The sequence below is a fragment of the Podarcis liolepis genome (genome assembly GCF_965112155.1).
Source record: "Podarcis liolepis genome assembly, chromosome: 1".
In the NCBI taxonomy this organism is placed as follows: Eukaryota; Metazoa; Chordata; class Lepidosauria; order Squamata; family Lacertidae; genus Podarcis; species Podarcis liolepis.
Window position 1 is genome coordinate 53,547,427 of NC_139554.1, and position 12,391 is coordinate 53,559,817.

The window sequence follows — 12,391 nt, forward strand, 5'->3', positions numbered from 1 at the left end:
GACTGGACTTAACGATCCAGGGGTCCTTTACCTTTTACCATGCCATTCCTTCCCTCCTTCAACTGTAGTCACCAGAACCGCATACCAAGGCATTTCAGAAGGCTTCTTGGGGAGGGTTGCAAGGGGTTACAGTGAAAGTAGGAAGGTAGGTCAGCTCTGTTGCTCATGCTTTTCAGGATACAACACTTAAGATTTTAATTTTCCCCCATCCCAGTGTAAAGATTGAACACTTCAAACATTGAGAGCCACAAATAATCACTGCCATGTGAATGAGTCTTCATAAAGGATCAAGGTTGCTACTAATTCTTTTAGTGATTAAGGTCCAAAATACAGTGATATGTATGTACGTAGGATCATCTGCACAAAACAGGGCCAAGAGTGCTCTTAGCTGTACATAGTGACTTATTTTTGACGTCTCTGACTAGGATGCAAAGAAATTTCTTTATGTCTGCTGAAGGGGCTGGGAATTCTCTGTATGGCTTTGGTTTCTTTAACCAGCAGAACCCCCAATCCTAGCTACATTATAAACTTGCTAGCTGGCTTCAGACATGGGATGCTCTTTAAGAAAGACAAACACACAGAGAACTAGCGTGTTTTTTCTGGCACTGCTCAAGCTTCAGACTGGTCCCTCTTTTTAGATGGGAGATGTGTAGAAGCTGGGGCTACTGTAGTAAATCACAAGCTTTCATGAGCCTGTGCTTTGGCTCAGATACCATGTTTGGTGTTTGGAGTATCAAAATGAAAAGCATGTCAGATATGGTTTCTGAAATGCCACTCAGTTTCAAAGAAATTTTCATGAGGTGAGAGAGGCTGTTCTTCAAGGGGGAAAAGCTTGGAGCCCTTTGGACTCAGAGAACAAATTCCATGGTTCATTGGAACCTGACTACGCTTTACAGTTCCAATAGTAAAGGAAAGCCAAAAAGCTTCAACACTTCTTTATTTAAGTTGCAGGTTTTATGCATAGAGACTGAAACAATAAATATGAAGAAAAAACTATTGATGCTAAAGCTTCCAGCATCAGTATTTATCATTCTCCAAATGCACTTCCTTTATCAGGAAATTAGCATTTCATACTTTTCAGTACCTACAAAGCAGGTTTCCAAGACCATTTCATTACACAGCCTCACCTCCAACTCTTTGAGGTAGTTAACAGTTGTTTCTTGTCTCATTAGTATTACTAAATCGTGAGGATGTTTCAGGTTCATTGGCGAGTCGACCTAGAAGACAGTTCAAAATAGCTGCATTATTAAACATCCTTAATTTTTAGACAGCTGAATATTCAGGCATTTGCTGGTAGCAGGCTACAGCACTGAGGAATTTCTGAACACTATAAATTGCCAAATGGCTACAGGCAACTTTCAGAAGCTTAGGATATAGGAAATTGAAACATAATGTTGTTTTTATTTCTTTGTTTTCTTACATTTATATCCTATTTTTCTTTCCTCATGGAACCTGCGTACTGACAAGATCCAAATATGCTTAGCTTCAGTAATTACGCATATTACATAATGTTGGGCAATTTAGTATGAGGATTGATTAGTTAAAAACATACTCCGTGTTATAAGCTAAAGTTTGTGCCAACAATTGTATAGAGCCTGAACATTTACATTTTGACAATATTTGTTGGGAGATAGTTTGTCAAATCTCCCTGATTTCTCAGACTTTCAGCACTACTGAATATAAGATTAAAATTTTATACTTAGTAAGGGCGTAGGTCTGTTAAGAGTAAAATCTCACACTTAGTATAGTAGGTTAATCGTTAATATAGTTATCTAGCTATAAAAGATAAGTTAGATCCACATTGTTAAAATGCCAGTGAATTGCTTTCCCTGATATGCACAGTGAGTTTGCTAGTGCTGCTGTACAGGAAAGTAGAAGTTTGACTCCATCATTTTCTGAGGGTTATTTATGATGGGAAAAATCGCCACTTATTATTATTAATTAAATTTGTATATTGACTTTCTTCTGAAGATCACAGGGTGGTTCACAACATAAAAATACAAAATGAGAACACAAAATACTTAACAAAACAAAAACACCCCCCCTTCCACAAACACATTTAAAAGGACACAGAATGTTAATCAGGCAAAAGCCTGGTTAAGGAGTAATGTTTTAGCCTAGCCCCCAAATATATGTAATGAATTTGCCAGGCCAGCCTCCTTGGAGAGAGCATTCCAGAAATGGGGAGCCACTGCAGAAAAGGCTGATTCTTGTGTTGCCATCCTCCACAAGACATCTTGTGGAGAGGGCACATGAAGAAGGGTGTCAGATGATGATCACAGGGTCCTGGTTGGTTCATATGGGGAGAGGTGGTCCTTGAGGTATTGTGACCCTAAGCCATTTAGGGATTTATGGGTCAAAACCAGCACACTGACTTGGGCCTGGAAACTAATTGGCAGCCAATGCAATCAGGCCAGGATTAGTCTTATATGTTTAAACCAACATGCCCCACTGAGCAAGAATTCTGGCTGCCGAATTCTGCACCAGCTGAAGTTTCTGAACCATCTTCAGAGGCAGTTCCATGTGTAGCATGTTGCTATAATGCAGGTACCCCCAACCTTTGGCCCTCCAGATGTTTTGGACTATAATTCCCATCATCCCTGACCACTGGTCCTGTTTGCTGGGGATCATGGGATTTGTAGGGCAAAACATCTGGCGGGCCGCAGGTTGGGAATGCCTGCTATAATGTAACCAAAGATTACCAGAGCACAGACGACAGATGTAAGGCTATCCCTGTCCAGGTAGGGGCACAGCTGAGCCACCAGCCAAAGCTGATGGAAAGCACTCTGTGCCACCAAGGCCACCTGAGCCTCAACTGGCAGCAAAGGATCCAGGAGTACCCCCAAGCTGCATACTTCCTCCTTCAAAGGGAGTGCAATCCCATCAAGAGCAGGCAACCTCCCATCCATCTGGTCTAGAGAACCACCCACTAACAGTGCCCCAGCCATATCTGAATTGAGCTTCAGTTTATTGGCTCTCATCCAGTCCGTTACTGAGGAAAGACAAAGGTCCAGCACACCCACTGCCACATCTGCAGATGTGAAGGAGAAGCAGAGCTGTGTGTCATCAGCATATTGCTGACAACGTACTCCCAACTCCAGATATCCCCATGCAGCAATTTCATGTTGATGTTGAACAGTACAGTGGTACTTTGGTTTAAGAACAGTCCTGTTTACGAACTACAGTGGTACCTTGGGTTACAGACGCTTCAGGTTACAGACTCCACTAACCCAGAAATAGTACCTTGGGTTAAGAACTTTGCTTCAGGATAAGAACAGAAATCGCGCGGCAGCAGTGGGAGGCCCCATTAGCTAGAGTGGTACCTCAGGTTAAGAACCGATTCAGGTTAAGAACAGACTTTTTATTGATAATAATCAGCTAAATAGTTTGAGGATCTATACAACTGTGTAACATGCAGAAAACAGCATTCTTAGAGAAATACAGTGGTGCCCCGCAAGACGAATGCCTCGCAAGACGGAAAACTCGCTAGATGAAAGAGTTTTCCGTTTTGGAGGTGCTTCGCAAAACGAATCTCCTATGGGCTTGCTTCGCAAGACGACAATGTCTTGCGAGTTCCTGCTGTTTTTTTCCCCTTCCCCCCCTTTTTCTAAGCCGCTAAGCCGCTTATCAGCTAATCCAATCAGCAGATAAGCCGCTAAAAGCCGCTAATAGCACTAATCCGCTAATCCTTCAATGGGCTTGCTTCGCAAGACGAAAAAAAACCGCTAGACGAAGAGAATCACAGAACGGATTCTTTTCGTCTTGCGAGGCACCACTGTAAAAGACTGGAACTGAGGGAAGCCGGGGGTGGGGGTGGGTGGGTTTTGTGGGGGAGGGTGGGGGGAGGGAGGAAAAAAGGGGTTAATAAAAAAGGATGATGTGTTTCTGGAAAATATGTTTTGTTTTAGTTTTGAATTAAAAAAAGTTTTTAAAAAAGAAAAGAATGGACCTCCAGAACGAATTAAGTTCTTAACCCGAGGTACCACTGTATTCAGTTTACGAACTCCGCAAAACCGGAAGTAGTGTCCTGGTTTGTGAACTTTACCTTGGTCGAAGAACGGAAGCTTACTCAGTCTAAGAATGGATGGGCACCGGTGGCGGGAGGCCTCATTAAGGAAAGTGTGCCTCGGTTTAAGAACGGTTTCGGTTTAAGAACGGACTTCCGGAATGGATTAAGTTCGTAAACCGAGGTACCACTGTATATGGAATAAAATTGAATCCTGAGGAACCCCACATTGAAGGCTCCACAGGGCCAAAGCAAAATCCCCAGACCATAACTGAATTAACTAGAACTACTGCAAAGCGGTGCCATGTACCCCTACCTTGGACAGCCACCCCAGAAGGATACCATGGTTAATGGTATCAAAAGATGCTGAGGTATTAATCACTTCGCTGGCCCAGCCAGCTGTCACATCCCTGCTAGTTTTTATCAGCTAAGTGGGCAGGGGTCCAGAGCTAGAAAGTGAAGGAAGTGAGTGCGCTGTTGCGTTCAGGTCCTGCTAGCACATTCCCATAGGCATCTGACTGGGCACTGTGAGGATGCTGGATGAGGGCCACTGGCCTGATCTAGGAGGCTCTTCTTATGTTCTTACTCTGGAGGAAATCTCATGTAGGCTAGGCTATGATCACATTTTCATTGAAAGCAGACAGCACACCTAAATGGACCCTTGCAAATAATAATAGAAGTAGGGAAAGGATTCTATTTCATAGTAGGCAGCAGGGTTCAATGGACATGGAATAATGCCATTTAGCACGAGTCCACCTTTGTACCTTAGGGCAGAAACAGAACATCTATTTTCAGAAGGTTGCTAATTAAGTAGTATAACTTGTGTGCAAACGCACACATCCATCCATCCATCCATCCATCCATCCATCCATCCATCTATCCAAAGGTCTTCACAGATCCTCTGGTTTTGAAGAATTACAAATATGTATAAGCTTCCCTTTCCTCACAAATGAGCAGGGAAGGCAATTGTTAAGCAGTTCAAGATACTCCTGCATGAAACAGATCATTCTAAACCCATTTCAATTAGATTTTTGGATGCAGTTGGGACTGATGTTGGTTGGATTCTGATAACTGCCAAGAGATGGGGGGTGGGAACCCATTGAAGCTCCTGGGTGGTTTAGCAGTTTTCTTTTGAGTATTAACAAGATCATAAAGATAAAAAATAAAATATCCCACCCTAAATCAGAAGATAAGTGTTTAGGCAATGCATGCAAAAGAACAACCAAATGACACAGTACTGTTAAGTTCTCATGCCAGACTACCATTAACAGTGTGAGGGGAAAAACAAAAAAATTCCTTCCAGTAGCACCTTAAAGACCAACTAAGTTAGTTCTTGGTATGAGCTTTCGTGTGCAAGCACACTTCTTCAGATACACACAGTGAGGGGAGTTATCTGTTTATATAATACAGTCTACTAGGGTACTCTGCTTGTTTTTAGATTCTTATATTCTGTTACTTGTTTTGCTGAATCTTTTATGGTAAATTAGTTTATAGTCAGAGGTGCTTTTCGAAAGGCCAGTTGCATGCTTAAAAATGTTAGTTTTGAATTAGTCAAGGATCTCAGGATGGGGCCTTAAGTGCCAAGTTTGCTTATGATACACATCTATGAAGAAGCATAGGCAGCCATAACATGCCATGAAATTCAGAAGAGTTTAATTGCAGAAAGGCATTGCACCCTGTGCCTTTTTATCGGTCACCTTATTGTTAACTATTCATATAATCAAACATGTTTACTATTTCTATCCTGTCTTATCTCTATTCTGAACAGAGTGTTCCAACAACTATCCAGCTTTTTCATCACAACACAAAACTGCAAAATATTCTCCATACCCTCTTTAATAATATCAAAATGAGCAAGGTGGAACAGTATTTTAGAGGAACTATTTGACAGATCTTTAAGGCTATAACCCCAAGCACACTTACTTGAGATTAAGCCCCACTGGGTCTTACACTGAGTAAATACGAACTGGACTATGAATTTCTACAACTATTCTTTACTTACACAAGTAAAGGAGGTAATTTCGGTGAATACAGCAACATTTATAGAATCCATGAATTATGGGAAAAGAATAAGTAGATAGAAAGACCCACACAATCTGCCCCACCCATGTAATTGCATTATTCACATCAGTCCCCAACTGTGTAAAATTACATGACGGAAAAACAATCCCTATGTGACTGTGGGTGGAGAGCATCTCTGATCCTAATTACATCTGTGCACATGTGTGCTCTTGATCTCCATGGATCCAACTTTCAACTAAGAGAACGTAGGATTTAAGCCTATTAACATTTTCTCATATGCAAGTTCCATTGGAAATCAAAAAGGGTCACTATGGCTTGGGCAAAAGGAGAACAAGCAATTTAAACAAGCACAAAGTTGCAAAATCACTGTGCCACTTACGCAAAAACATCAGAACTTGCTTAATGCAGAGGTCTGAGATGAGGAAATTCTGTCAAAAGCCCTGGAAACACTGTATGTAATAGACAACATCAGCTGTGGTGTGAATATTCTAAGAAATTTGAATAGTTACAGCTGAAGATTTTGCAGCATCTAATTAGCATAATTTGACAATTATATTATTCAGATATTTTCCCCCAAATGCAATATTCACTAAACTGATCTACCAATCAGTAATATTTGAAGTCAGGAGTGGGCCCCATGTGGTCCTAAGGCTACAATCTGTCTCTCCTTCAGCAGCCTGCTGAGTGGAGAGGGATAGAAAAGGAGATGTTAGAAATGTGGCCCCAGTCCACCTTTGCTGCTGGCACCATTCAGCACCAACTTACTTTCTACCCATGATCTCAAAAAAAGGCTGTCTACTCATTTTAGGTGATTTTAACACCACAGCCCAGCCCAGGCACTGTGATCTGCTGAACAGACCTGGTTAACTTTATCATAGCCTGAAGATGTCTATGTACAGATAAGGGCTTTCCCCAGTGGTCCCTAACTTGTGGAATGATCTCCTTATGGAGATCAGGTGCACAGTAACTCCTGGAAGCTTTCACCAACAATTTAAAACATAGCTCTTTACCCAAAGTTTTCCCAACTGACATACACACATACATAATTTTATTTGTATGCTGCCTTTCCACAGTTTAAACCATGCTCAAGATGGCTTACAACATGAAAAAATACATATCTACAACATAGCAAAAGTAGTCATAAACAATAAATAAAACATTAAAAATACAGAACCAAATGGAACAATTTTCACATAAAACACAAGACCTAAAATAAAGATACAAAAAACGAACAGCAACAACCCCCGCAACAAAAAAACCCAGCCCAAGAGTTAATACTGATTCTTGGCATTTCTGGCTACTGCAGCTGATCCGGATGTTTTATTTCTGCTTCATTAATATCGTTTTATCATATTTTGTTATATGTTGTTTGTTTTATTGATTTATAACCACCTCAATATTTATTTGAAATAAAAGACAGTATACACATTTTAATAAGTAAATATTAAATTTTTAATTAACAGGCATCTCCATACCAGAATAGCTAATAAAGTATGACATCCATTGGTATTTGATCAGTTAGAAGATAAACTGTCAGCAAGATTGGGTAGGGAGACAATTTCAATTGTCCCCTCACCCCTTGAAGCTCCCCAGAAATCTGCTCTGAAGGGTCCCCTCCAGAGCAGATTAAGGAGGGGCAGCAGGAAGGGGACACCAAAAATTGCCCCCTGCCCATTCTGCTGACTAATTCTGTCCAGTAGCAGACAAACACTTGTTGCTTACCATCTGTTTTATATCTAAAATTCATGGTCAGGCAATAGCTTTACTAGGACCAACCAAAACCTGAGGCAACTTTGCATAGCAGGGAAGCAAGTCCAACTCTCAGACTTTGTACCCTTTAAGGAGATTGCATTAGAAGTGTAATAAATACTAGAGTCACTTTCAATATCTCGTATGGTAAATGGTATGGATATTAATTATTACAGGAAAATCAGAAAGCTAGCAAAACTGGGAAGTGATCAGCAGAGGCTCTAGATTAAGAACAGTTTGTAACAAGTAAGAGAGTTATAATCAGAAAACAAATTTAGTTGCAGACCTCAACAATGTACAATGAAGTTTAAGCATAGCCAAACTTTCACCATCTTAAACTTACCTACAGATTCACCCCACCACCATATGACATACATTATAAAGCACAGAAGAGAACCAACAAATCTAGGTAACAACAAAATATGTGATTTGTAATACTAATGAAAACCAGGAAGCCCTATAAAAATAGGTTATTATATGTAGATAACCACTGAATTAACTCTATAAAAGGGAGTATCTTTTATATGAAAGCCCATCAACTTATAACAGAAAAGCAATTCAAATGAGATAAGTCCTTTTAATTTGGTAGGAATGCTCCAAGCTGCTGGCAAAAATTTAACTTATAAAACAGGGGGATCAAGCTGCTATGATATTCTTTTTCCAAACTACATTTCTGGTTAACTGTACCTGCTGAATAGATTTACCACCTTCTATACCTTGCCTAGTCATTGCTGTCTAGTGGACGGATGCCTTGCCTTGCCATTCAAAACAGAAAATCTTCCTATCAATAAATGAGCAATGTTTCACCCAGGTATAGCCCAGATAATACTTAAAGCAAGGGTTTAATGGCTCTGTGGTTCACTTATAAAACTCACTCAAAAGCAGTGATGTGTGAAATAGAGTGTGACATGGAACTTTGTACTTATCAACCTCTGCCCAAGTCTCTCCATCAAGAAAGAAAGAAACAGAACAAACTGAATGAGGGCAAAGGTGAAACTGACATGGCTGCCTTATGAAATCAAGCCTGTTAAAAAGGGAGCCAGAGGGGCTCTAATAAATCACAGAACCACTTATCCTAATTACTGCCCTGAGTAAACTAGTAGAAAGCATTACTGAAACTAGATGGATAAACAACATTAATTAATTAGAATGGCTTCTGCAAAGGATGTTTTGCTTTTCATTCTTCGAGTGTCAACAAGCATGTAAGGTAGGGGAGATTCAGTAGTCATACTTGGACTTCCAACAAGGCTCCTAAGTAAACAGTAGTCATGGTTGTGAAATGGTAATTGGTTGTGAAATGGTAATTGGTTAAAGATCATGCAGAAGAGGGTAGGAATGAGCAGAACATTTTCAAAATGTTCTGAAGAAAACTCTGTACTGGGTCCATTGCCATTTAACATTCCTATATGATATGGAGTTAGGGTGAGCCGTGAGATAGCCATGTTTGTAGATGAAACTTGAAAGAGATTTTGTAGGACTCAAAAAGGGCATTTCAGGTGGAATATGACTGTGTGCCACAGAAAACCTTAAATGAAAGCTTCAACAGAAGGTGCAGTATTGTAGGGTGGGGAAAGAAAAACTAAATGTTGGGAATTATTAGGAGATATTTAAAACACTACAGACAAGAGCAACTAAAGTGATCAGGGAGCTGGACTTCCAAACAAGGAATGGCTAGGCTAGGACATTTGGGGCTTTTTAGAGAAAGATGACTATGAAGACACATGACATGTTAATAAAATCATGTGGAGAAACTGAGGAGTCTTCAGTTCACCTCTCTCATTATTCCGGAACGAAGGTCCCAATGAAACCGGCAGGCGGCCGATAGTACCTTTATCTCTCTATTACATGTAACACATGGTTACTTACGGAATTCACCACTACATAATGTGTCACGGTGATAGCTTAGATAAATTCACAGAGGTCAACCTTTACCGTGACTAAATGAGAATGTCCATAAGCAGAGGGAGTATACACCTGAAGACCAAATCCTGGGCCACCCAGAAGGGGTGTGGGCAGAAAAACAACAAGGAGGGCCTGCTGACTCTATTCCTACGTGACACACTTTCCTCAGAGGCACTTTGCTGTCCTAAAGGGATCCCTGCTGGGCTCTTCTTAGGTCACCACCACAGAAACGCTGATCAAAGGAAGAGCTTCAAGAACAGCAGCAACGAGGTTGCTGGAAACCACAGGAGGGGAGCTGCTTTTGTGCTCGAACCCCGCTTGCTGGTTTCCCACAGGCAAGGGCTCAGCCAGGACACTGGGCTATTTGGGCCACCGGCCTGATCCTGCAGGATCTGCTCACGCACCTCTCTAGAAAGAACCTCGCGGCCATGTGCACCTGGAGACCTGAGAGGGAGGGAAGGAAACTCGAGCCAGCAAGGGAAGCAGCGCTGGAAAGGGATGGGAAGGGGCTGCACCTCAGGCACCGGCCACGCGCTCGCAGAGCCTCTCTCTCTCTCCTTCCCTACACAGGGGACGGACCCTCCTTGGCACCGGGAGAAGAATGCAGAGGGAAGGGGGGGGGGGGAGGAAGCGTTTCTATGGCGACGGTTCCCACAGCGGCCAGAGGAGCCCCTCCCTCACCTGCTGCTGGATCTTGCCATCCTCGGTGACCACCCAGTGGGTAGTGGCGGCGCCAGGCTGAGCCGCAGAGCTCAGCAGCAGGAAAAAGCCCAGCAGCGCCCAGCCCGGAGAGGCGCACGCCAGCCCTCGACCACCCCGCCCGGACACTCCTGCTCCTGCTGCCGCTGCTACCGCCATCTTCCTCAAGCCCGGCCTACCCGCGCCACCCGGAAGCGGATTGGCCTCCAGCGCCATTTTGGAGAAGGAAGTGTGCGCGCGCGCTCAGAAAGCTTAGAGGTACGAAAAGGTGTAGACTCGCGCGACGCCCGAACTTGTAAGCTTAGATGTTTCGCGACGCCGCTGTGCGCGGATGGATTCTCTGCGGCAGCAGCAAAGCAGCTTTTTCTTCCCTCAGTCAACTCGCCTTGTGAGTGAAGTGTGGGAAACCAGCTCCCTGTTAAGACCACAAGTCCTGCGTGCGCTTGTCACTCTAAATTTCCTCCCTTCCTATCTCTATGTGACCGGGAGAGGCCGGAAGAAGGGGAGGAGAGCGGTGGGTCAAACAGATGAGGACGTCTCGCGTGGCTGCGCCCCGGAAAGCGGGAGGAGGCGGAGAAAGTATGTGGCGAAAGGGGGCGTGGCCTACGAAAGGAGGGCGCCGGGAGTGGAGGAGACCACGCCCTCTACGCATCCTCCGCCACGCCCTCCCACGTGCTGCTCAGAGGCAGCAGCCAATCGCGGGCTCGCAGCCGCTGTCATCGGAAGGTGAATACGAGGCGCGCTCTTTTTGTTCCGCGAAGGGAGCACCCGCCAGCTGGCTGACCGCGTTGCAGTCCTTTGGTTGCACGTGTGCCTTAGGCTGCAGTCCTGTGCCCGCTTTCCCGAGAGGAAGCCCTTTTTCACGGAGGGCCAGAGTAGACGGACTGCTTCTAACATGGGACCATGTGCCCGCTTGGAGGCTGCTGCACCTGCCCGTCCGGATGGAAGAACATTTCAGGCTGCCCCCCCCAATCTGAAAAAAACGCCCCAGCAACAACAGGCCATATAAGAGGTATACTGACATAGGGGCCGAAACCCGTGGCAGACATATATTACTCTGGCCCCGTGTCCACTATTACAGGACCGAACAGAATCGGGCTCACTTGCATTCTGCACAGGGCAAAGGGGCCAGATTCCAAAGAATAAATGCCCTTAGAAACGACAATATTCAAAAAGTAGCAGGGAAACATTTCAGTTTGGCTAAACACTGCAGCTAATCTTAAAAGCTGTTCATCAAAAACAATGTTCTTCCTCAACGTACGAAGTGAATTATACTACTCCCCCATTCTGCATCTAATCAATTTTAAACTGGTATTTTTGTACTATATTTTTGAATTTTTAATTATGACTTTAGTAAGAAGGAATGGACCACCTTTCCAGTATGCATCTATAGTTAAATGGGGCTGTTTAATGTGTGCCATGTGCACAACACATTAAGTTATCTAAGGCATTCAACAGCTTGAATACAGTGGGGATGACAGGGTCTGTCACTTGACAGGATGAACACTTGTACATGCACACCCCATTACCAAATAGGACTAATTAAAGATACAAGAATTTAGGGATTTTCAAACCAGAATTTAGGAATATTCCCAACCATCCAGAGATCATTGAAAAAGAAAGACATTTGCAATGGCTGAAGATTAAACATAACTGCAGGACCAGGAATATAGCTATGGATTATAGAATACCCTTAGAAATACATAGAATGGGTGATTGTGTGAGTGGACATTATTACATGTCCTTCATCCTCCGATCCCTGGGGCAGATTACATTAAAACACAGTATTAAAAACAATGTACCATCTCAAAAATATAAGGTGGGTCCTAAAAATATACACCTCAGGTGTCAAAAGCAAGGGTACGGGTCTTCCATGATGGGACTTCCCTTCTCCTCATGCAGTCTTCTTGCAACCCCCCAAATGGCTTCAGAGGATTGCTGGAAATCATTAGAGAGTTAGAAGATCCAATGACTTAATTCAGTTTAAGGCAGCGTCCCAATAATGTCTACCAA

At 43.1% G+C, this 12,391-nt stretch overlaps 1 protein-coding gene across 3 annotated transcripts in view; it reads right to left on the reverse strand.

Moving 5' to 3' along the window:
• TTC17 (tetratricopeptide repeat domain 17) overlaps positions 1 to 10,630 on the reverse strand; it is a 55,222-nt gene extending 44,592 nt beyond the window's left edge. The window contains exons 1-2 of one of the 3 annotated variants that reach the window (XM_083462529.1): positions 10,361 to 10,630; positions 1,128 to 1,217 (exon numbers count right to left, since the gene is read on the reverse strand). In XM_083462529.1, coding sequence (XP_083318655.1) covers positions 1,128 to 1,217; positions 10,361 to 10,594 — 324 coding nt within the window. In that variant the 5' untranslated portion in view covers positions 10,595 to 10,630. Of the gene's footprint in view, positions 1 to 1,127; positions 1,218 to 10,083; positions 10,274 to 10,360 lie in introns of those variants that run through there. The other 2 variants (XM_083462530.1, XM_083462531.1) reach the window with 2 other exon arrangements.
• Positions 10,631 to 12,391: the final 1,761 nt, after the last annotated feature.